General features: G+C 39.3%; 1 protein-coding gene across 3 annotated transcripts in view; it reads right to left on the bottom strand.

Moving 5' to 3' along the window:
* The window catches only part of sm (smooth), a 427,005-nt gene that overhangs the window by 14,422 nt on the left and 385,283 nt on the right, over positions 1–27,300 (bottom strand). For all 3 annotated transcript variants that reach the window (XM_067151588.2, XM_067151590.2, XM_067151589.2), the window contains 6 exons: positions 23,344–23,473; positions 6,021–6,234; positions 5,754–5,875; positions 5,446–5,596; positions 5,248–5,359; positions 5,057–5,152 (listed from right to left, as the gene is read on the bottom strand). In XM_067151588.2, the coding sequence (XP_067007689.1) occupies positions 5,057–5,152; positions 5,248–5,359; positions 5,446–5,596; positions 5,754–5,875; positions 6,021–6,234; positions 23,344–23,473 (825 nt within the window). The remainder of the gene's footprint in view (positions 1–5,056; positions 5,153–5,247; positions 5,360–5,445; positions 5,597–5,753; positions 5,876–6,020; positions 6,235–23,343; positions 23,474–27,300) is intronic.

The raw sequence follows: 27,300 nt of genomic DNA, 5'->3' as shown, positions 1-27,300 counted from the left end.
TGGGATTTTCCGTAAGACTAGTTCTGTTTCGGTAATGGTTGTTATAATATTCTGATAGGATGATGCGTTAGTTGTGTTTGGGTCCCTTGCTCAACATAGCCGTCTCTACATCGTCAAATGCGGTTTGTGTGAGAACATGAAAAAATAAATGCTGTAAAACACAACCATTTCTCATCAATACGCCAACAAACAATATTGTCAATGCCGATGAAATTTTATTTTTCTAACGTCGAGCCCAAACGCAATTATGATTTTAAAGGAGAGAAATGCCAGGCCAGAAAATCATACCAGGGTGGGGTCGCTGTACTGTGTTGCAATGCAGACGGAAGCGAGAGACTTCCTCCCCACGTCATAGGCAAGTTCGAAAGCCACAATTTTTTAAGGGTGCCTGGCATTTTCCATGCAAAATACAAGTCATCTAAAATGCAAACGGTACAGTAATCCAAACAACAGAGCACTTGCACATGGGAACCAAGTGTGTTATTTGAACAACGTAAATGCACCTTGTTGGATACATTTCGGAAATAGCTTTTTTCCATGGCATTTGAAACTTTGAAAGGTTTAAACTATGCATCAAGGTGACTGCATGCACTAATGGGTCTTAGAATACTTTATGACATGGGAATAGTTGGCATTTCTGAATTACGAGAGAAGTGCCATGGTGGGAAATTATACAAGGATAGCGAGAGACTTCATCTCCTCATCATAGGATAGTTCAATAATCCATGATGTTTTAAGGGCACCGGGTACTTTCTGAGCAAGTGCTAGGCAACTAAAATAAATACAGTAATCCAATGAATAAAGCATGTGCTCAGGGAACCCAGCATAAGATTTCTCGTCTTTGAATCAGGCTTCTTTTCTTTAATGGCATGAGGTTATGTATGACAGTGAGTTATTGAATTTGAATACTGTACATGCACCTTGTTAGATTTTTTGGAAATAGTTTTTTTCCATGGGTTTTTAAAAAGGAACCGTGAATCAAGGTTACTTGCATGCAGTAACAGGTCTTATAATATTTTGTGACGCAGCAATGGTTGGCACTTCTGAATTACGAGTTTGAGGTAAATTCGAAGCGAGCTAATTTCATTTCTAAACAAATGCCTTCCCTGCTTGTGCTAATATGCATTTTATGTCCTTCCTTCTGCCAACATTAGTTATCATATGACCCAAGTAACAATATTCTTCTATTTCTGCTACAAGCTCATTTCCTAATCTAATATTTTATGCGTCACCAGTTTTAAAGGCCTGTATTTATTTTTACTAATAGAGGGAGGCATTTATAACAGACCACCAAAACAACATGGGCTTTTGTAGTGATTGCAGAAAACTCTTCAGACTGACGTAGCCTGAAGTACCATTATAAATACAGTGGAAACTCAATACTACACTTTTCAAGAGACCATGAAAATAAAACGGACAACATGGGAAACGGAATATCCGGGAATGAATGAAAAACATCAACAATTCGGCTAAACATCACAAAAATAAAATATGTATGATTATAATCTAACAAAAACTCCTAAACCAAACCAAACCCCCAATGGGTCTTTGCCTGCCAAGCGACCGCTGCTCAGCCCGAAGGCCTGCAGATTACGAGGTGACGCAGGGTCAGCGCGACAAATCCTCTCGGCCGATATTCCTGGCTCTCCAGGTCGGGGTCGCCTTCTCAATATTAGATAGCTCCTCAATCAAACGTAATCACGTAGGCTGAGTGGACGTGGAATCAGCTCTTATACCGAGGTAAAATTGCCTGAACTGGCCGGAAATCAAACCGAGGCCCTCCAGATGAGAGGCAGGCATGTCAGACCGCAAAACCACAATTACCGGTACGAGAGTTCAAAATCTCGACATTTTATATGAAATTTTATAGAGAGTCCAAAAGACTTCTTTACACATGGATTACATTGCGGCTGGTATTTATCTTCCTTCTCAGTGCTAATCAACAAACCTACGATTAGCACTTAAGGTTTCCTTTGATGCCATGATCATGCCAGTTTACTCTACAATATTTAGATGAAAAGATGTTTCCCTAATTTAAGAACATTTTATATTTGATATGCAGGCCTAGTCTTCACCTCAGTTAAAAAAAACCCCAGACCCTTCAATTCGTAATTCATTCTAGGTTCGTATAGTTACAATAATACAAAGACCATATACAAAACTAATCTCCTTTAGCCAAACGTGGAATGTGTGAAATGGTGCAAGAGCATCAGTTTTTACATAATAATAATAATAATAATAATAACAATAACACACCTGCCAACTTTCAAAAAGAGAAATCCGGAAGATCCTTAGGCGGAAATTTTTTAACAACACGCGCATGCGTAACAGTCTTGAGACATAATGAAAAAGGACGGCAGGTGGGGGGGGAAGAGATTATAAACAACACTAACAGAAGTCAAATACAATAGAACCTCAATGCACTGTAGCCTGAACTTCCATTTTCCCGTATGCATCATTGAATTTATTCGGTCCCAAAAATGTTCCATATAAACCAATGTTAAATTTTCCCGCATCTATCGTTTCTCGAACTATCGTTTTATCACATCGATTGAACAATTATTTGTCACCAATCACAATTTTCCCGGACTGATCGATCATACGTAAGAAAAATATACGCAAAAGTTTTCTGAATTTAGGGGGACTGCTCAATACTCTTAGCATATAATAGCGGCAACCTGTTATGCGAGAACGTACGTGCGATTTGGAGTTGGTAGTCTTGAACAAGGATCTTGTAGGCTAGAGTGCTGTGCGCAGGTCATTAACGCGCAACCTCACTACGAGCCTCCTGGTGCCAACGCTTCTTCTGGGCCCACTAACCGACCCCTAGAAGTATTATTTACAAGAATTTAAATGTAGACAGCGTAAAACTCAAAATTTGTCACCATTTTCTGTGTTAGTATAGGCTGGCTAGGGCTACCAACTTCGTTGAAGAAAAGAGAAAATCATGCAGTGCGCCAGATATGTTTCAATTAGTCGCAGGGTGATCGAGTCGTACCTTGCGGAGTGTGTAGGATGCTGGAGGCCAGACCAATAATCTTTCCTCATAGCCTACTCTTGTAACTAGTTCCTAAGTTGGCAGCTTCGCACAAGCCGCAGTGACATCGCTCGATATGCGCCACGTTGAATTTCTAACCTCTGTGACATCGTCTGACCTGAGCTGCAGGAGCCGCGCAGTGTTGGGTATCAAATCTATCGTTCGCAAAGGGTCTACGGAATCTTTTCCTAAATGCAGGTTATCGCTGTAATTTCCATGTATATCTTTAATTTGCAATAAGAGAACTGAACTTAAAAGGTTTTCAATTATTACGAAATGTGTAAAGAAATGGGAAACCAAACGCCGTAAAACTCGCGCCTTTCATTTTCATCTCGTAGGCCTATATCATGGTTGCAGTATTTTGATACTGGTATGTACAGTATGAGCTAAATGGTTAGCACGTGTAGGCCTTAGTTCAAGAGGTCTCGACTGTGTCGAGGATTTTAACTTTCCTTTGTTAATTCCAGCGATTTGGGGGCTGTCTGTTTGCCAAATTAAACATTAGGTAGGACCGCATTTTCATATGTGCGTGGATCGCCTATCATGCGACAACTCAAAAGACCTGCACCCGGCTCCGGAGGCCACGCGCCATTATTGTTGTTGTTTTTATTATAATTATAATAACATATCTACATAATGAAAAATGCCCCTATACAGTATCCCTATTTTTTTATGTCGCCCGCATTTATAGCTATCCCGCATCTGTCGTCATTTTCCCCTGACCCCTGAAAGACGATGCATCAAGGTTTTACTATATATGTTATGATCACCCCTGAAAATAAATACTTACACAAAGTTACATCTTGACGAGTGCTCATCTGTTTTCGCTTAACACTGGGAACACTGATAATATTGTTTTAGTAGAACTAATTACGAACATTACTAAATCGCTTAGAGATTCATCTCACAATTCCACGAGTGTCAGAACTACCACCAATGTCACACACGCACACAAAGTCTTTCAGCTATTACGAAGCATGACGCAGTTACTAAAGTTTTTTTTCCCAATAAATTCACAGCCTGCTACTTGTTTGACAACATCTCATTGAATGAAGTAGCAGTTGAGATAGAACAGGTGCCAAAAGCACGGTGATAATGGATAATGTGATTATAAATTTACCGGTCGAATTTCAAACAAATCCTATTTGACCGCAGAAAGCGATACCAAGCGCGGATATTCAAAATCCGTACAATAACATTCTTCATCCGTACAACCGTAAAATACACTCAAAATCTGCACATTTTACGGAAAAACTGTAATACTTGGCATCACAATCTTACAGTACACGCACAATATGAGTAGATTACTAGCAGGCTTTACATGGCAGGTCAAAATATGACTGCCAAAAATAATGAATTGGCTTGAAACCAATGTTCAAACAGTGCCTTCCAGCACGATTAGTGTTCGGATGACACAAACCACTGCAGCTGAAGCTTGAATCTATGAACCCAATACGTTGCCTTGCTGCAAATAGTGCCATCAAAAAAGAGCTGTTCCATTTTCATAGCAGACCTCAGACATTGACAGAATCATGGCATCCTAACGTACGTAGTTTACTTTTATTTTTCTAGATTTGTCTGATTATTCCCGAAGAAAATTCATATCTACATTATACCAGGTATGCATCAACCATTAAAATAATTTAACTATGAATGGAAAAATACTTTTCATCAATACTGCTTTAAAGAAGTCTTAGAAAGTAAATGAGTAACACCCATGACAGTTATGTTCAACTGAATGCCAGGTCACACACTGCGAGATGAAGATCTAAGTTAAGATAGACAGCACAGATTCATAAATAAAACCTTCCACAGTCTGGTTTTCATTTATATCATTCAATCTTCATACTAAAAAAAAAAAAAAAAAAAAAAAAAAAAAAAAAAAAAAAAAAAAAAAAAAAAAAAAAAAAAACACACACACACACCTCTACACTTTCTAAACCAGTTTTTATTCCCCTGACTATGATTGACTTCCAAAATACATGAGAACCCTGCATCTTCCAAGGATGACATTCTTACCTGGATTCTGGATGGGTGCATGATTGCACATCATGAGAGCTTCAACTGCTTGCCCTATGTCTTCAAATTCCAGAAGTCCTGATGAACTACGATCAGCTAAAAGAAAGAAAATTAAAACAATCAATGGTAATGGATTTCACGTAGCTTATATGCTTGCAAAGTCATGGTAAAAGCTATAACTGATAACTTACTTTTGAGGGGGAAAAGCTTGACAGTTTTGGGGGGAGTCACTTTATTCTCTTCAAATACTTTAATGAGACTATCCTCAGTCAGATTGGGGGGTGTATTGAAGAAATGCAAGATCTATGGAGAAAAACAAAAAATACAATAATTAAGAAATGTCACGTTTTACAACTGTACTGCACCCATAGAACATCACCATACAGTACCTTAGAAGGGGGTTGTATTCTATTTTTACTAGCCATGGACGGGTTAATGAAGCGGTTGTTTTTGTTCCCCATAAAATCCTTGAAAGAGGGAGATTTATCAGGTAGCGCATAAGGATTCTGAACATCACTCAGGAATGCTTGTTTGGAGAACCTAAAAAAAAAAAAAAAGATTATAGGTTAACAAATAGGTAAAACTAAAGGTCTAAATTATACACAGTATCTCTGAATAAAATTATCTTTCATTGCATTTTATCATGAGTCAACCATTCACAATGAAGAAAGACTTGTTATACATCACCGTCACTCACCCCAACTGAAGCTTTGAACCCAAAAGGGGAACATTGTTGAGATTCTGAACACAACGTTCCACTGCTAAGCCGTCTCCCATTTGAACCATGGCACAACCTTCCTTAGTTTTTAGGAACTTAATCTACAAAAATAAAAGGTACACTTACTAGTAAGTATATGTTCAGCAAGCAAATGAAGTACAATTTTTTAACTAACCCTCATTACAGTGCCAAATAATGCATCTTACAATGTACACTAAGCTAATGAAATATAGTAATGAAACTAACCCTCACAACATTGCCATACAAGCAGAATAGGTTGAACAACTTCTCTGCATTCACTTTCTCTAAATCCAAACCATACACCATCATGACAGAACCCTGCTGAGACATAGGTGGAGCAGGACCTCCAGGTGACTGAGACAAAGCAGGTGGACCATAACCAGGCCTTGGCGGTGTAGGGTGGAGAGGTTCTCGACCATAATCTGGCTTCATACCATACCTGAGGAAATTTAAAAATTACACTAGATCAGTAACAGTTCAAGAAACATTTATAAAGACAAATTATCATCTATCTACACGGTAATTATTAAACATTGCTTGAGGACAATACAGAAGAATGGAGGGATTAGACATAACCCTACACCCCATTGCATTATGAAAGTATCACAACAGGGAGTCTAATGTAAAGGTACTCGAGTCTTCTACATAATCGAGTAAAAGGATATACACACACCGACTGATTAAAGAAAAAGCTAGGTAAATTTTGAGAAGAAAGACTAACTCATGAACAGAAGAAGAGGGTGCATAAATGATAAAATGCAAAGGAAGAAAGACAAACATACATGCTATAAAGAGAAATTGCAAGGAAACTGTAATGCTAATACAGGCAACAGAGGGAGAGGAACACATGGCTTTCTTCTCATCCTACACTTTCCACACCCAAACCGAAGATTTGTTGAGACAGTCCCTCAATGAGTGTAAAACCCTGCCGAGTTGGAAGCTGTAAACCAAAAAATGCTAACTTGGACCAAGAAAAGTTTCCTCGGTGCTAATGCCATAAGTGAAGACAAAGTGCGTAAGTGGGTACAAGACTTCAAATACAGCCACGACAATGTCAATGATGAGGCCCACTCCGGTCGCTCATCTCTGATAAGACGATTTGGTGGCTTCAGTTGAAGTGAAAATTTGTGAGGACAGATGCTTCATAATACCAGCTCTCTCGAACGCTTTTCCTGACTTGTCTCGGCCAGTGCTTTACAAAATTGTTTCTGAAAACGTAAACTTTAAGAAAATGTGCTCCCGCTGGGTCCCTAAACTCCTAACGGAAGACCACAAAAACAAAAGATTTGAATGTTCGATGACGCTTTGGACTCGTCATGCCGAAGAAGGTGGCAACATGTTTAATCACATCTTAATGGGAAATGAAACATGGGTTTCACATATCACGCCCAAATCAAAGCAACAAAAAATGGAATGTAGACGCACACATTCGCCTGTAAAAGTGAAGGCCAAACAGACTGACCCAGTGCAAGATCATGGCATTCGTGTTTTGGTTATCAGAGCAGGCGGCAAGTTCCTATGAAGAGGGTATTCAAAACTTAGTTGTAAGCTATGATAAGTGTTTTCAACAAACTTGGCGGCTATGTTGAAAAATAGAGTAAAGTATGTAGAATCTGCAAATAAATGTGGTATTTCAAAATATTCTGCAATTGTGTAGTTATTTTCAAACGGCCCTTACTTTAAAAAAACATGTCTCGTATATGGTGAGAGTGCAATTTCTTGCCCAGGTATTGTACAGTGGTGTAAGCAATTTGACGCCGGGTGAATACCGCGAAAGCAGGCTCGCAACGTTCAGTACCGTTGCAAATGTTGAGCGTGTGGATGGGGTCACGAGAGAATTGGTGCACAACACTGCAGGAAATTGTCAGCACGCTGAACATTTTGTATGGCAGTGCGTTCTCCATTGTTCACCAGCACCCTGGATTTCGTTAACTGTGTCAAAGATAGATCCCACGTCTCCTCATCGAAGTTCAAAAGGTACAATGATTCCAATTGTCACCGATATTTTAATATTTAGCTTTACACCCCACTGACTAAGTTTACGGGTTTCAGAGACGCCGAGGTGCCGGAATTTGGTCCTGCAGTATTCTTTTACGTGGTAGTAAATCCACAGACATGAGGCAGACGTATTTTAGCACATTCAAATACCATCAGACTGAGCCGGGATTGAACCTGCCAAGCTGGGGTCAGAAGGCTAGCGCCTCAACCGTCTGAGCCACTCAGCCCAGCACCGGCATTTTTGCAACGGTATTATGTGAAGGGTAATGAGTTTCTGTGGCGAATCATCACTTGGGATGAAACGTGGGTCCACCACTTCACCCCTGAAACAAAGAGAACATTGATGGAATGGGTGCACACCACATCACTACCATGAAAGAAGGCCTAGGTACAACCTTCAGCAGCGGAGGTAATAACGACTGTTCGTTGACATGAAGGGCGTGGTTTACGTGGAATTTATGCTGAAAGGCACGACAATCAACTCTGCTTTACAAAGGAAATATAATATATTCTCCTATTCAATACACACACATCTCCATCATTAGATGGAGTAATAATACTCAAACATGTTTCAACTGGTTTGAGCAATCTTCAGTGAAAAAGGTAAACGTCTTTTACATAATTGATGCTAAAAAATACCTAATGAAGAAAAGAACAAAAACCAATTAAGACAAGACTGAAACAAACAAGTGATTATGGCACAGTTGTGTTAGTCTAAAACTTGCAGTTTGTTATAATTAAAAAAACAGGGTGAAATCACTGTGTTAAAATTTCAGACAGTGTCTCAGTTCAGTCACCATCACAAATAGTTAAGAGGGGAGCAAAAAACTTGAGAAACGAAGTTTGATGGGAAACACATGCCAGGTGAAATGTATGCAAAACACAGAGGAAAAGCACCAATGAAGTCCAACTTTTAAATAGTTGCACTCTCAAAAGGCCTGACCTCAATTTTAGCAGTCCGGTTCTCAATGATTGTGTCAAATATTGGCTAATGTGTTTGCTTTATTTATAAACTAGCTTAGTACCCGGCGTTGCCCGGATAGTTTTTGAATGTTTACCTTCAATATATTTGCATTACCAGTTATTTAAGTGTGAAGTGAATGCTTATAGAATTCTTTTTGAGATGTTGATTTTATGACCTATTATGTAGTTCTAGAGTTATTTAGATGTATTTGATTTCAAGTTTTGAATTATTTAATTTTCAAGTAAAACTTTGTCCTTGAGGAAGCTAGAATTGATTGGGAAGTATTTGATTCTTTCAAAGAAATAATAACTGACAACTATATGCATTTACCCGTCGCACTATATATATAATGAACACCATTTCAGCTGTCATTGAGACTGTCACAATCATTGTTGTGACCCCAAAAGCAGTGGATTCAAAACTAATCTCAGTTATTTTGTACTATTTACCTTCTCAGCTCCTTTCACTATGAAATTGGACTTGTAAAGAATCCGGAGTGTCATTATTAATCTCAGACCCCGAAAATTATGGATTCGACACTATTTTCGATTATTTATAAACTCCTGCGCGTCCTCACCTCAAAGGGAACTGAACTTGGATTTAAAAAATATTCCGATTGAAACCAATTACGCTAGTGTCCCCAAAAACTACCAATTCGACACTATTTTCGATTACTTTTATATATATCACTCTTCACTCGAAGCGGGCAGAACTTGGACTTTAAAATATCCGAAGTGTCACTATTCACCTCCGTGACCCCGGAAAGTATGGATTCGACACTATTTTCGATTATTTTAATATCTCACCCCTCCTCAACCCCCACCACGAAGGACTTTAGAACTCCGGAGTGTTACTATTCACCTCAGTGACTCCAGACACTATGGATTTGACACTATTTTCGATCATGTTTATATCTCACCCCCCCCCCCCCCGCCACAAAGGGGCATGAACTTGCACTTATAAAAAATCTGAAGTGTCACAATTCACCTCAGAGACCCCGAAAACTATGGATACGACATTATTATTTATGATTAATTTTTATATCTCAACCCCCTTACCCCCAACCACAAAGCGGCCTGAATTTGGGTTTTAAAAAATCCGGAGTGCCGCTGTTCATCTCAGCGACCCCTAAAACTGTGGATTCGACACTATTTTCGACTATTCACTCTCCCCTTGCTGCCCAACCAAAAGGGTGCTGAACTTGGACTTATTGAAGGAAAGGAAACTTGTGTCCTCATCCCGAGGTGGCGCAGCTCTTTTCAGGCACATCCCTAATGGAGGTGAGTTGCAAGTACCACATACCAGCCCTCCTGCCATTGTTAAATTTCAGGCAGTACCGGGATTTGAACCCGGGCTCCCGAGGACGGCAGCTAATAACACTAACCGTTACGCTACGGAGGCGGACCTTGGACTTATAAGAAAATCTGGAGTCTCGCTATTCATCTCGGCGACCCCGAAAAGTATGGATTCGACACTATTTTCGATGATTTTTATATCTCACCCCCATCGCCCCCCGCTCCTAAGGGTGCCAGGGGTGTCTTACCTCCACGTGGTTTGTCTCATGATACTAAAAATCTGGAGTGTCACTATTCACTTCGGCAACCCCGAAAACTATGTATCTGACACTATTTTCGACTATTTATTTATATCACTCCCCGCCTTGACCCCTCCCCAAAGGGGCTCAACATGGACTTTAGTTCCTATTCATTTTGACAACCCCGGAAACTATGTATTCGACACTATTTTTGATTGTTTGTATATATCACTCCCCCATCCCAAAGGGGGCTGAAATTGGACTTACCGTAAATGAAGTTCAAATCTGTAATAGAAAATAAGAGGTTGTATGAGAAATTTGGGCTAATAAGTAAAAAATAAGTGTGAAGAAAACTTTTAAACTTACTTATTAAGTAGTTGTCCTCTCGAAACTGCCTGACCTCAAATTTAACGGTCCCATTCTTACAATTGTGTTTATTGTTGGCTCAGCTGAGTTTGCGAGGATGGGAGGAGTGAAGGGGGAAGGATAGAGAGGTGCAGGGCTGGTGGGGAGAGGGGAGTGGTGACGAGTTGGAGAGATGGAGGCGGGGTTTCATAGAATTTCTGACAAACATATGGAATGAATGTGCAACGTGAAAACATCTACGAATATTTGTCATGTCTACTTGTGTACTGAAGTGTTATCTAACTTTATCGCCCATTGTTTGGAACTGTCGTCTGTTGATGAAATCTACTGTGCATATTTAATTTAAAAGCTGTATCTCCTATTATTACGTCTTTGCTGGATCCATCTGATTCGCTCGATTACTGATCGATTGCTGCGTTTGCACGGTGAGAACTCTGAATGCTGGGAGCTGTCTGACTTCCGCCTTCTCTGTGAGCGAGAAGCAGTGTCTTGAGTACCATCATCCACGATGGCTGTGTTAAGCCGCGCTTGTGGCGTTACAATTAATAAACAAACTTGAAATCTGTCGGTGTACGTCTTCGTATTCCTGTACAATATATCCGGACCCCTGGTATATGTTGTTGGGCCACTGGCATGGCACATTTGACACTCCTAGGTTGGTAATGTAGTGCATTCAACTGCCTGATAAGTGTACGTTAACGCTACCTATCGGTGCGCTGTGGAACTTGTGGCGAGTTTGAACGCTGTTAGACAGATAGCGCGTAACTCGCTAAACTGTGGTGTGTGCTGGGCGTTTGGAAATTGCATTTCGAACTCGCGGGAGCATGACGCGGAGAACTGGGTCTATCAGGCCAGCTGGCTTATTGAACATGCCTAGTTCGGGCATTGGGTGAAAAACATTCTGTATCCCTTTCAGGGATGGGGAATTGTAAATAATGTATATAGAATTAGTGTATAAGATGAATATGGTGAGGTATTTGTTTTGAAGTGTAGTGTTGTCTGGTGGTTGATAGTGATTGTTCGGTTGTTCAATTCATTATGGATTATTTGGTATGCAAGTTTCTTCATTTCTGTTAAGTACCACCTCTCTTTATTTTGTGGATATGATTTTTCTAAATATTGTCCGCGTTCATTATTGTTTACGAGACGTAATTTTATCTGTTCATTTTCGTCATGTGCTCTTGTATTTTGGAGCCGTCGTGTGTGCATTGTGACGTCCGTTAAACCCCGTGTGTATTTGGGTCTTTTCCATTTTATTTTGCATATTATATATTTTATTTCTGCTAATTTTTTTTGTGTGTTTCATGCTAGTGTTTTTATTTGAATAATTGCTGCCCGTGCTTGTAAATTCTACCGGTATGCGACATTATGTTTTATCGTGACTTCTTGTTCTATTTATTTTCATTGTGTTATTATGGGTTCGTTCCTCCTCTGTAAGGGAATATTTTGAATTGTGTACCGAGTAAGCTCTATTGCCACTAATTTTCCCTAATAAGAATAATAATAATTATTATTATTATTGTGTAAGTGAAGGTAGATATGAATATTTTGGGCTATTTGGCGACACCAATTTCCTTATTATTCATTTTACGAGTAGTGTTTCTGCAGTATGTAAGGACATTGTTAATGGAAGGCTTAATACGTTCATCATTCTTGCTTTGTTGAGTCCTCTTATCTCCTCAATCCCTGTCTGTTGTCATTGTTGGTTATCTGTTCTTATCTTTGTCCGGTCGTTACATAACCGTTGTATTATTGTTATTATTACTATCTTATCGCATGAGAGTCTGCTTCTGAATGCCGTTGTGTTTGGACCTATTGCTATTGCTCTCCTACGTGTGTGTATTTGAGTATGTGATTACTAATATTTGTATTACCTGACTGGTTCTCTCTCGAAGTGTACGGCATATGAACGATGACTTTTCGTTTCCTTCCGTTTGTGGTTTTATGTTGGTGATGCCAAAAATTTCTACGTTATTCGGTTCTATTTCTGGGATATGCTATGTGACTGATATTTATCATCGGAGATGTCCTTGTGATTGATTCGGGCGACGCGTTATGCATTTAGCATTTTCTACTATGCATTCAGTGCTGTGAACCTCCCACTAATAATGGTCCTCTGAAAATTAATTTATTTTAAATGCAGATATCAGGTAAAATGATATATTTAGGTTTATTTAAGGAGCTCCTTTATTAATTAGGTCGCTTGGGTTGGTATTTCATTCTAGAAAAAGTTAATGTTTTCGCAGATTTCGTACTATTGACTTAAATTAGTTATTTATTTACTTATTTACTCATATTAAGAGATGGTATTTTTTTTGTTAAAAACCTCACCTTAGTATTTATAAATTATATTTTTCTTATTTACAAAGCAAAAATTTACCAAAATTATTTGAAAGAAAAAAGTATTGTAGATATGACTTAGCCCTATGTATTTATTTTCATTCACTTGAAATTTAAGATACTTCTTTTTAACTAGGCAAATTTAATTCTTTTCATCCAGTTATTTTGTGCTAAAGCTTGTAATAGTTTGTAGTATGTTTTAATTAATTATAGTGTTTTTTGAAAAGGGTGTACAAAGTTTTCTTGTAGATGCTTGCTCTGGTTCCCCTTGTTGATCCCGCCCTTTGTTCCTTGGGAAATGGGTTCCTTGTGCTAAATATTCACTCTTCCACATTTATTTTAATTTAATTTTGTGTTTTGGTTGCTTTTTGATTTTGTTGCTTCCTTGTTGTGATATGCTTACCCCATGGTGTCACTAGCCGGACTCCATTGTAATATTAGTTGTTGGTTGTAATATTACGTGTCACGCTCGTAAGAAGACACCTTGGCGTAGTCGTAGAGTGTTAGAAATGGAGTGCGACTCTCCTGGATGAGTGCGAGGAAGCTATGGCTATGCCTTTTGTTCTTTTGTACATATCTCTGCGTGCTCCAACCTAGATTTATCTCATTACTGTAAGAAGAAAACTTCGTGCAAGTGTTAACTGCTTCCCGGCATGGCAAGTTATTAATGTAACCAATGTTTTAATATTGGATACCCCACTCAAGTAAGTACTGGAAATAACTAATTCAGGCAATCTTGTACGGCCATGGATTAAAATTAAGTGAACTTATTGTGGATTTGACCTACATTATAACGCACCCCTTTGGTAACGTCGGTTGATTAATTAGAAACTGTAATAGTTTACAGTGAAACCTCGATTCTCCGTTTTTCGAGGGACCATGAAAATAAAACGAACACGGGAAAATGGAAAATCCGGGAATGAATGAAAACCATTAACAATTTGGCTAAACATCACAAAAATGAAATATGTATAATTATAATCTTAGAAAAACTCCTAAACCAAACCAAACTACAGCCCCAGTAGAACTTTGCCTGCCAAGCGACCGCTGCTAAGCCCCAAGGCCTGCAGATTACGAGGTGCGCATGGTCAGTGCCACGAATCCTCTCGGCCGATATTCCCGGCTCTGTAGATCGGGGTCGTCATCTCACCATTATATAGCTCCACAATTAAAGGTAATCACGTAGGCTGAGTGGAACTGGAACCAGACTTATATCCAGGTAAAATTGCCTGACCTGGTCGCAATCGAACCCGGGCCCTCTGGATCAGAGGCGGGCATGTTGGACCGCGGAACCGCATTAATTACCGGTACGCGAGTTCAAAATCTCGATACTTTATATTCAGTTTTACAGGGGAATCTTCGTCAGTTTCCCGTGAAAACTTCTTTCAGTTCAGCAACTTTGATTAGGCTAGCCAAACTCTTCGAAAAATCTAATAACGCCAAGCCAAACGACAACAAGTAGTTTTTAATTCTCTCATCTAATAAAATAAAGCACATTAGATACAAAAGCACCCAAAATGTTGGCGAAATCCGTTCATTTCTTAATCTTTCATTGTAATTTGGTCTCCAGTATACTGTTTGTAGTCAGTTTCTGGGGAAATCTTGTACCGCGCAAATTAGGCCTACATCGACTTTTAAAGGTTATGTTGAACTCGAAAACATGGTTTCGAATGTAAGTATCGATTCTTAAAAGTTCTCGAATGCATTATACAGTTGAACCTGACTTATACGTATATCAAGGGGAAGAGAAAAAAAACTACTTGTAACTCAGAATTACTTAGAAATCAGACTTACGCAATTCATCACATATTTACTGAAAAACCAGTAGAATAGACAGACATGTGTAAATCCTTGCAAATAATAAATACATTAAGACAGAAAATATTATTTTGAACTTGGTCCAGCCTTAAAGAAATAAGATAGTTTGGCTTGTTTCACTTTTCTAGCATTAAGAGTATAAACCTCCTTTACCAAACTTAGTAATGAATTCAAAGCATTTTCACTATAACTTTTCGCACTGATGTAACGCCTACACACTTCGATTGCACTTAACACTTCACACAGTTCAGGGGTCAAGATTCAAGTAGTTATCTCCACCTCCAATGTCACCATCGCTTGTTGCTGGTCCATCACCTCTCTTCATCCGGTAGTTCTCCACATACAGCCAGATTATCATCGAAATGCACAAACGTATCGAATACTCCACCCTCTGGTAGCGTTAGCTCATTGCCAGACAAAACTTCGTCCCCAAAATCATCATTAGAGACAGCCTCTTCTAGTAAGGCACCAGCTTTGGGGAAACAGTTGCTGATTGTGGAGGAAGACACCTGCTTTCAGGCAGCCGAAATAAAATCCATGGCTTGTAGCAAATTAATGGAGAGGGGTTCATTTCCTGCATCACTCAGTGTTATTAAATGTTGAACCAGCATTTTTCTATAATGCACTTTGAAATTTGCAATGATGCCCAAATCAAGCGGTTGTAGAACACTGGTACAGTTAGGAGGGAAAAATTCCACTCGGACTTTCTCCAGAACGATTTGAGAAGGATCTTCTTCCGTTTCTTTTTCATTTTTTCAACCACTGTTCCATTGGATTCGTATTCCGTAGGTTTTGTTTTAGCACTCTTAAAACACCTCGGATTCTTCGCTTTTCCTATCACAAGTGGAGGAAGTTTGTCAGATCCATCTTTATTCGTGGCGAGAAGTACTGTTACACAAATTTTACTTCTCTTCCCTCCATGGCATGAGTCACCTTTTTCAGCTAATGTTTTATTAGGAATGAGATTGTAGAATAGGCCGGTCTCATTACAGTTGTAGATGTTTGGAGGCTGAAAATCGCTTACAATACCTGACAGAACCTCTTCTTTCCAGTGTTGCACTGTGACGTCGTCCAAATATTTTGGAGTCACCGGAAATTGTGCGCCCTGGTGGGGGTTATGAGCGGGTACAATTGTTCTCCCTGTGATTCCATGACAATCTTTAAATCCTTGCAACCATCCTGACGAAGCCTTGAAATCAGCAGTAATAATCATCATTTCAGATAAATCTATCGCCTTTGCCTGCAGCATGTCTCCGCTAATTGGAAGAGCTGCAGCCCGCTTTTGGTGGAACCATGTGAAAAGTGCTCTCTCCAAATCTACGTACCATCATCCTTGCTGACGCCTGTGTTTTGGTCATTTTGAACCCAGTTTTAAGAACTCATCTAAAATAGCGTTTCTTTTACTGACGATTGTACATAGCGTAGTATAAGCAATCCCTAAGTTTTTGTTTTGTGTGGATTAGCGTCCACTTCTCGTATAACTTTTCCTTTTTCTGTTCTCCATGGCTAATCAAAAGCAATTGAATGACAAAACGACTGTTCAACAGTAAACACCAGATACCGGCATCGTGGACGTTTTACTTCTCCGTTGTTCCCATGAAAGAAATTCTCATATTCAAACAAATTTACTGTATTTTCTTTTGTTTCCGCATCCAAACCGCCCACTTTGCTTATAATGTATCTTAATCTTTGGCAGTGTGTCAAAAACGACGAAGGTAGAGGAAAAGTGAAGGGGACTCGCCTTTGTTAAGCCGCTAATAAGTAAGCGTCAACAATGTCACTCGGCGAAACTCTGTGTTCTGTTTCAGCACCGAAACCGGATCGCTCTACTTCTGCCCACGCCGACAAAGAGGAAACTTCGTAAATACAGTAGTTTCTTTTTAAAAAGCACATTCTCATTACAATTACGCAAAACTCAGTTATATTTCACTGACATTTAATACGTATAACAGCAAATTACGTATAAACGGATTACGTATAAGTAAGGTTTAATTAACACTCTTTTAAATTATATTTTGCCAGGACCTAAAGGAAATTACGTACAAATACGAATTACGTAGAACAGAGTTACGTATAAAGCAGGTTCAACTGTATTCCATTCTGCGCGTCACAAATCCAATCAATTAGGAAAGATAAAAGAAATATAAAAAACCTCAGAAATTACAGTTATTCGTGACCTTGACCTGGAAAGAGCGCTCGCTGCACGTCAGTACGAGTTTGAAATGATACCAACCATTTAAAATGTAACGCGCGCAAGTAAAACGACTGCGGTTTTTGGTATTTTAACACGAAACATAAAATTCCCGGTCTTTCATTAAGACCTAAACAGTAATAGGCAATCCCAAGACCGCCCATGGCTTTCTTTTTTTTTAATGCAAGGTGCAACATCTATTTTGGTCTCGCTAACATAATCATGTACGATAATATAAAAAATACTGAATTTGTATTAAGAAGGAGCAGTTTCGATTCCTGCCTGAAAGCCCAGTTACTCTGCAGTGCCCTGAGCAAAGTGCCGAAAACCTCTTCGGCAGTACGATCGAAAAAATGTAAAAAGATAAACATCTAACCCTGGACATAATATGGACGTTTTATAAGTGCGAACATTTGACGAAACTCGTTCCGTCTTCAAGCAGAGCTGTCAAAATCCGCCGTGTCTCCTTGCAGTTGTTGAGATTCTCTAAACAATACCACCCGAATGCGATGCTAAGATCGTCCCTAACGTCGTTAACGCCAAGATCCATAAATATGTCATAGCCGTCCTTTCGTGAGATACAGTTTATTAAAAAACGATTGATCCAGGATTTAGCGTTGATGGGACTGGAATTTCAGGACGGTTGATCTGGGAAATCGTTTCTTCGAGGAACAGATAATGCGGGACTTTTACAACGTGATTTAATTACGATGCTCGCGGGACCACGTAATTTGAACGCATATTCCGGGAACGGACAATCGAGGTTCCACTGAATAAACAAAATTTTCTTGCATTGGTTATGGACTAAATTCATAAATGTAACTAAATTACGTGGAAATTTGGAATCGCTAGTTATGCGTCCATGAGGTATTTTGTGCGAGTTGTTTAAAATATTGTTTTGTCGTTCGTGCTTGACTGCCAACTAATTCTTGTGATTATTATTAATACTATTATTTAATTTTGGTGTTTATTTTCCTCCCCAAATTTTCTTCGTTGTTTGAATTTGCCCTCAAACAATGTCACTATTGCGTTTGCTGGCTGACTATTTGTATGGGATCGTTATTTGCATTGTTCGGGACGTTAAATGACACCTCATGTATGCATCTTAGTGTTATCCGAAGGCCCCTCTATTCTAAATTATCTAGGCAGTTGGTGTACTGTTTAACCCTCTCCCCCCAATAGCGTAGTAGCGTACTTGTACCTCTAGTCGCATGTATGAGCCACCTATCGGCCGATAGACAAATATAACTTACTGTTACTAGCATGTGCACTCCCTAGACACCAAAGAGATTACAGTAGAACCTCGATAATTCGAAATCAGTTAATTCAAAATGCCGCGTAATTCGAAGAACCTCTCATTCCCCGAAACACGAGGTACGGCTTTTCGTGTTATTTAAATTGTTTGATTCGAAATATGGATAATTCGTAATTCGAAGAACAACGTCGGTCCCAGTATTGAAATTCAGACTTTTAATTCGAAATTGTCCTTCAATTTGTTAAAAATAATACTTTACGGCGTAATTTGAATTAAAAATTCTCCACGTCACGATAGAACGCGTCTTCCAGAACGTGTATCTTTCCGCACTTTCACTTTGAGTTTCGTGTATCTACAGCGTGCTTCAGAGTTGCGAAGTTCTAGTAAAATCATAGTTCTTTTGTATTCCTGTATTTTATTTAAAGTTTTAGTGTGCAGTTATAAATTTCGAAGTTGTTATATTTTATTAATACTGTACTGTGTTTTAGTTTATTGTTACGATATTTTAGTTTAGGGCACGTGTTCCTTTTTTTTTTTGTGTTGCGATGGCTAAGCGTCAGTATTCTTCAAAGACACACTGCGAGAAAGTGAAAATTATAAGGGAGGTCGACAAAGGACGAAAACTGAAATAGCTAAAGAATTTGGAATTCCTGTGTCCACACTTTCAACGTTTTTAAAAAATCGTGAGAGCATAGAAGCTCAGGAAATGCAGGGTGTAAATACAGCAAAGCGAATGCGCATTCGAGGAGCTAAACACTCCGATTTGGAAGTACAATTGATCGAGTTGTTTCGGCATGTTCGGGCAAACAATATCCCAGTAGATGGTGAGATTACTAAGGGGAAGGCGAATGAACTGGCGCTGAAGATGGGTCTTGAATTTCAGTGTTCGAATGGGTGGATTCAGCGTTTTAAGGAACGGCACAATATCACGTGGCAGGCAGTGTGCGGAGAAGCCGAATCAGTGAACACTAGTGATGCAGACAGTTGGCGAGAAAACGTGGCTCACATAATCAATTCGTATGCACCGAACATCTTCAATGCCGATGAGACTGCATTGTTTTTAAATGCCGAGCCCAAACGGACTTATGGTTTTAAGGGAGAGAAGTGCCATGGCGGGAAATCTTACAAGGATAGGGTCACAGTCCTTCTGTGTTGCAATGCGGACGGAAGCGAGAGACTTCCTCCCCTCGTCATAGGCAAGTTCGAGAAACCGCGATGTTTTAAAGGCATCAGGCACTTTCTGTGCAAATATAAGTCGTCTAAGAATTCCTGGATGTCAGGCAAAATTTTTGAGGAGTGGCTGGTATACCTCGAGCGCAAAATGGCATGCCAGGACAGGAAAATACTTCTGTTGTTGGATCAGTGCGCTGCACACAAACATACTCTAATTTTAAAACATGTGCGTCTTCTTTTTCTGACGGCCAACACTATGAGAGCTACTTGCAGCCCCTACACCAAGGCATAATTTATCTGTGAAATGTGCCTACAGAAAGCGACTGGTGCGTTACTTTCTCCGGGAAGTTGCTAGAAATAATCCGGTGGGGGAAATACGCAAGTGGAACGTAATTGATGCAATACGGAGTGTGACAGTTGCCTGGGACTCTGTTCCTTCATCGACCATTAAGAACTGCTTCGTCAAGTGTGGTTTTGGTTCGTTAAATGAAGTAGAAAAAGGAGCAGAAGAAGACGACGACAATGAAGATGAATGGGAGGAGCTACGGCAAAAGTCCGATGTCGGTATGACTTTCTCCGAATACATCGCCATAGACCATGGGGAGACTACTTCAGAAGAGCGGGATCCCGCCATGATGATCAGCTGTGATCACGTGACCCCAGAGGGAGATGCAGCTACAGCTGATGCTGAACACGACGAAGATACGGCGCAGGCAGCAACTATTCCATCAAAGAATGATGTACTTGCCGCTTCCATCAAAGAATGATGTACTTGCCGCTCTCGCCGTGTTGGATTCAGTGATAAGTGCTAGTGATGCTGACGACGCTACAATTAAGGCTATGGTCCATATGGAGCAGTTCGTAGCTAGTGTTTATAAAAAAAAAGATGAAGCAACCTCTCATACACTCTTTCTTTAAAAGGCAATAAGCCTAATGTGTGACAAAAAAGCTCTACTGGATCATTAAACATTTGAGAAATTTTCAGGTACTGTACATAGTTATCTATTATTCTTTATATTTGTTTAAAATGTATGTCTGGGTTTTTAATGTTTGTTTTGTTGGTGCCATGTGTTTCCCATATATGTCTTGGTTTTTAAAGTTTGTTTTGTTGGTGTAGTGTGTTTCCAATTTGGACAGCCTTGTTGGCTCCCCTGTGCAAGTGCTTTATACTACACTTAAATCAAATAGGTTATAACATATTTGCTTAAATTGCGTCGTGCATATAAACAGTAGATTACTGTACTGCTTGTCTTTGAATCGTGTTTTATTTTTCCCGGGTGCGAGGTTACGTTTGACAGTATCCAAGAGCATTATTTCAATAAATGCACCTTGTTAGATACATTTAGGAATTTTTTTCCCTACGGCATTTGAAAGGTTTAACTGTGAATCAAGGTTAACTCTTGCAGTAACGGGCATTAGAATATTTTGTAACATGGCAAGGGTTGGTACTTCTGAATTGCGAATCGGCGGTTAATTCGAAATCACGTAATTCGAAGTCCGATTTTTGAGTCCCAACGACTTCGAATTAACGAGGTTTTACTGTAGTTATCTTCTTTTAAAACCTTAGCAGGCGTATTACAACACGAAATACAGAAGGCAGTGACATATTGCAAACAAACATGTCGACGCTTAATTCGTCTGAAAATATTTTATGCGATAATGACATTGAATGTTTGGTGAACGATAATTCTGACTGTGAAACTGTTAGTAGTGGCTAAAGTGAACTCAGTGAAGTGGAAAGTGAAAATGAAAGTGACTATATTTCAGGACATGACGACGTACACATGCGTGATGACATAGATTGTACGCCTAACTTTCAGTGGACAAATACATTGTCTTACGTCGAACTTTACTGAAGAGGTAGGACCCTCCCATTCTCTTCCTGTGGTTAGTAGAGCATTAGAGTATTTCTCCCTTATATTTGATGAAAACATTTTGATTTAATTGCCCAGAAAACGAATGAGCATGCTGTTTACATGTCTGCATCAATGATGGATGAAAAGAATTGCTGTCATTCTGGGGGAAAACCTGCATTTTAATATGGGCGGGAAAGGGTTAACTAAAGCAAAAGTAATGTCGTACTATCACCCATGGGAGTAATTCAAAAATTTATTATGATTTTTAATTATATAGAGTCTGTGAAAAATTGAAATTTTCTGGTCGACATTTAATTTAATATTCGCCACTCCCTTTAATCTTTCTATATCTTCAATTTTATTTAATGATATGAGTTTTAAGTTTTGCAATATTTGATTATTTGAAGAAGCCTATGTTGATATCAGTCCAATTTAAAATTGATTATGAAATATTGTTTCTCGTTTTAATTTTCTTCGACTTTTGGTTTTTAAAAGAAAATATAAAAAATGTACAAAAAATATTATGAAATTTCATTTTTAATTTATTAAGTAAAATTCTTTAATTTAATTTTAATCTTGCCTCTTATTTAGTAGCTGGTAGTATTGACCTGGCAACCCTTCAAGCATTAATGTTAAGATCCAGCCCTTTATCCTCCATGTTTTGGCCCTTAACACGTATTTTGTGCGACTGCCCTCATGGTAAATAATGATGTTTTGTTTTCATTTTGCTATTTATGCACTTGCATTGTTATGTCTGTGTATCTCAATGAGGTTGCAGAATGTTTCAAGTAGAATATTTTTTTGTTGATTTCATTTAAATTATGAGAGTAGTCCATAAACTGATCAATATTGATGTGGAGGCTCTTGAGAATGTTGAGCAAGGTGCCTTTTTGCTCATAATGTCTAATCTATTCATGTGTACTCGTGGCTGGATTTTTTTACGATTCTCAATCACAGCTGAAAAACAATTATATTTGAGAGCGTTGCGATGTTTGGCAAAATAACTTTAACCTTTTTTTCACTCGAATGAGTTGAAACAGGTCTGACTAGTGATGGCGATGTTTATGTATTAAATAGGAGGACATTATATCCCCTTTGTAAAGTGAAAACCGTCAATACGGAACGATTCTAATCTTGTAATAATCAATTCTGCTTTGCATCGTCAAGCACTGAACCGGTTGCGTAAGGCAATTAAAGAAAAGCGGCAGGGAAAATCGAGCGCCTGTGTGATTTTGTTGTACGATAACACAACACCGTACATGGTCCGCCAAACGTCCAAACTGCTACAGCGATTCAAGTGGAAGGTATGGCAACATCCTCCATACAGTTCAGACTTAGCGCCATGCGATTATCATGTGTTTGGTAAGCTGAAAAAGGTCCTAGGTGGAAGACTATTCCTAACGATGAGGATGTGAAAGCGGCTGTCTCCAGGTGGTTACATAGCATTGGAGCAGATTTCTACACATCTGCAATCAAAAAGATGGTAGACTGTTCCGAGAAAGGTTTACAATGCCTTGGCGACTATGTGGAAAAGTGAACTTACATTTCTGATTAGCCCTCGTAATATGAGAGTAGTTCATTAAGGTTGCATAGCACATACTTAAGATGGAAAGGCATTAAGATTTTATAATGAAGAACATTCGTTGTGAGCAAATGTGGGAGAGACTACTAAATCCACTCCATGTATGTATGTATGTATGTATGTATGAAAATAAATTTTATCAGCAATCTGTTCAAGTCAAACAGCTACAGTTAAAAGTAAATGTTAAGATCTGTTTTACCCAGGTTACATAATCCAACCTGAAGTGTTGTGTGTCCTTGATTCACTGCCGACTGTCTAGAATGATAGCCAAGGTCACTACCAGTTTTTGTAAACCTGATGCAGCCTGCAATACAGGCCCTAACCAGAATATAATTAATGCATTATATGCTTGCAATGGGATGTTCTCCACTTGAATGTACTGAACAGTGGACAATCTGACGTCCTCCCAGCAGTATTTTAGTTCCTGCAAGATCAATAGCTACTTGAGCCCACAAAGATTTTAAGACATACCTGTCAACTGGAGGATATCTATCTCCGTAGTGGTCGGAGTAAGGGCCACCACCGGGACCATTCTGGTAGCCATCATCGTAACGATCTGGAGGTCCTGGGACGTATGGAGGGCCTCTTATACCATCACCTCCTGACAGGACAATGAAAAGAAAATGTATAGGGCATAATTCAAAACAAGTATTCCTTGATAAATGGAACAACTATTCAACACAAAGATAAAGCTAAAAAGGGTAAGAAAAAAATTTATTTCATAGAACAAAGGTAAAGCATAATTTTTTTTCCGTAAATATAAAAGACATGCCATTAAGACCACACTACAAACAGTCTGGAACTGTCCGAGACAGAATGTCCATTAGTGTTGGCTACTGAATGTACGACTCGAAGCAGTGTATAGATTCATTGAAGTGTTCGACTTAATCGATTCACAGAAACGGCGAGCTCACGGCACATGATTCAGCTAACTCCAAGCGGACAGTGCTGAGTGGTGCACTCACGGCTCACTAGCAGTACACTGGACGTTGGCGGGGAGCCGAGCTTCCACTGCAGCGAGACAGTGAATTATGGCACACCGAAAGAATCGTGGGCAAGCACGGCTCAGTGAGCCACAAGATACACACGGCTCCTTATCGGCACACTGGACACTGGCAGAGAGCCAAGCTTCCGCTGCAGCGAGACATACATTGAGCCAAGGCACACCGAAAGAATCGTACGCAGTCACAGATCACAGACACAACACACACACGGTTCATTATCGGTACATTGGACACTGGCAGGGAGCCGAACTGCATCTGAAGCAATACATACAGAGCCATGGTGCACTGAAAGAATCGTACGCTATAATGGACTCTTGAGCTCAGCTCATTTGAAAATAATACCCACTTACATTCATTGTCCTTTTCTTACAGGGAGGTTTAAATAATAGATGGATTTATTTGCAGCATTAAAAAGGTAGTCAAAACATAATTCTGAAGTAGCTAGTAAGTAGGTAGGCTATTAAGTTATACTATTTATTAGTAGGCTATTATAACTTAGTTGACATTTGACAAACTCGACTCTAGCCTGCCCTATGACTATGAGTCATGCTCATGACCACTCAAAAGTACCCGTTTTATATTGGGAAGAACAGCTCAGTATTCTCTCAGTTTGTATGTCACATCGTTGCACACGACTTCAATCATACGTGGACAGTAAGTGAGCTGACTGACGCAATAAATTAACTGACAGTATGTTGAATCAGAAAACCAGTGGGTACTGTACATCTCTGGTAGCCTATACAAAATTTGATTTTTTAAAATCCTGTTGCTGATAGAAAAATACATACTTTCCAAAATGACTGAGCGAGTTGGACGTGCGGTTAGTATCGCGTAGCTATGCGCTTGCATTGGGGGGATGGTGGGTTCGAATCCCACCGTCGGCAGCGGTTAAGATGGTTTTCTGTACTTTCCCCATTTTCACACCCAGAAATGCTGGGATTGTACCTTAATTAAGGCCATGGCAACTACCTTCCTAATGCCAGACCTTTCCCATCCTGCGTCGCCGGAAAACTTTGACTCGCATTTTTTCTAAGAAGGGAGTTCATAGTATGAACACCAGATTGCATCAGCGAGCACTGAATGCTGTTGCTGTTGTCTTACCAGCACATAGGGCCTACTACACAGATGCAGTAGGAGCGGTGACTAATGTGCCATGAATCGGATCACTGTATAGATTCCGCAACAAATGGAATCAAATGAATCGATTCAGTAAAATGTCCATGGCGGTTTTGAACAACTGCACAGAGAGTCAGTTGACAAGATGTTTTCTGAGGGATATTATTTTGATGAATGTATACCAGTGCTGTGGCAGTGGTTCCTTCAATTATGAAACAATCCAGAATGCTGGGTATTCATCACTTATATACCATTAAGTCCATTTTTATATTAAAAGCGCAATTACAAAGAAAAGTTTATTTTATGAATGAGTTCTGCAACTTGCAATTCCCTATTTTGACCGAGGACGAGATTAGGAAAGAACACACAAATTTTTGAAAAATGCGCCCAGACGAAAAACTAATTGTGGCTTTTAAGATAAATGGAACAAAATAAAATCTCACGTTATAGGAAAATCATTGATTTATTCCTCTTTCTAATATAGGTGTTCAGCTGTGCACCTGTTGAGGCTAGCCCAGTGTGGCCAGGCTGGTGCTACAAATGAGGGCAGCTTACGCAGCAAGCATACGTCACAGTGAAGCAGGAGAGTCAACACACTTTGCAGGGAAGCGAAGGAACATTGACGTTCACAAGTGTGATCATGAAGCTCTCCTCCACTACTCAGCGAAGTGTTGAATGGGGTTAATTGTTTAAAATAAAACTATAATCGCAACAACAAAAACAAAACTTTTCAAGATATTCAGGTTTGAATTATACTGAACTCAATATAAACAGCCAGTTTTATTTTCTTATATTTATTCAGAAGAATGGCGCAGAACTCATTCTTAACACCTGTTTGCATAATCAAGAGCACTTATGATTACACCCACACTTCATTTGCTGATTGAAGGATCCCACGCCAACTGCCGAGCCATTCTGCGCCGGTCCTCACAAACGAGCATATCAGCACGCTGCATCTTGTCTTGCGCAAAAGCCGTGTGAGGACTCCCCGACCGCTGCAAATCCTGGCGCTCTGTTGAACCGTTTTCAGATGGCCTCACCCCCTGTGCCCAGCGACTAACTGTACTTCTTTCGACTGCTGATGCTCCATAAACTGCACAAACATTTGTAAATGCTTCCTACCATTTCTTTCTCTGCAGCGAGAAATTCAAAGATGACACGATGATTGTAACATGCATCACTTACAGATGCCATGTTGAACCATTGCTGCAAGTATGCTACCTGTTGGAAGAACGGAAACTTGATGGCATACTCCGAAAACTTCAAAGAATACATATCTGAAGTTTCGCATTCATACCACTGTTTGGGGCTGACAAAAAAAAATGGTAGTACATTATTTTCTGGGCCACCTTCATATAATACGCAGCCTTTCTATTTGAATGGTAGTTATCTGAGAAGAGTTTTCTGAAACTACAATAACTGGTTTGGGTGTCTGGTGATGTTTAAATCCAAATTAAACTCTTGGTTTTCACATTCTAAAGTAAAAGCGATATAAGGGTCAAGGTTATTTAAATTAGATAAAGTTGAGGTTGCGTTTCCTAGATCTTAATATTGCTATCACATCATCTGCATAATGTGCCCTAAAAAAAGATATTGTCAAATTCAGGGTTGTTTAGAATTTTAGTACGTTCTGGATTATCTAAATAAATTTCTGCTAAGATCCCCGGAATGGTGATCCCATTGCTAAACCATTCTGCTGATGAATAGTATTATTAAACAAAAAATAATCGTTGTTTAGGACTAATTTTAGGAGATAACAGAAAAGGAAAAGGATGCTGAGCTACAAAGGGAGTTTCAAGAAATTAAATAATCTAATTGACAAATAATTGTAATGAAAAACTAAGTAGGAAACCGAAGATAATAATTGATACCATACTGAAGAAGAGCAATACCGAAAGTTCAAAAGGCATCCATTACGAAGAGGAACTTTTCCTGGAAGCACTCCTATTGAAAATTAAGTCCCCTGAAGGTTACAGGCATTATAGGCAGAATGACCTACTGCCACACCCATCACAATCACATCTTTAAGTCTGTTGAAAGGCCTGAAGTGTTCACACAGTATCAATCATCATTCAGTCAGTGTTATTTCTCAAGTCTTAACATTTGAAGACTCCAGGGGAAAAAGGAGGATGTCCACTTTTTGTCGATTGTCAGATTTTATTCCATAACATACTAGACGTTGAGCAATTTTCATGCGCTCTATGGCACAGGGGAAGAAGGTTCTTAGTTTTCATGCAATAGCCAGTTGAAGATTCCTTGTACTGGGAAAAAAAGGGGTGCTAGTCCATTGTTAACAATGATAAAAGGG

Source organism: Anabrus simplex, chromosome 7 (assembly GCF_040414725.1).
Source record: "Anabrus simplex isolate iqAnaSimp1 chromosome 7, ASM4041472v1, whole genome shotgun sequence".
Taxonomy (NCBI): Eukaryota; Metazoa; Arthropoda; class Insecta; order Orthoptera; family Tettigoniidae; genus Anabrus; species Anabrus simplex.
Note: the sequence above shows the minus strand (reverse complement) of the source record. Positions and strands in the feature narration are given on the sequence as shown.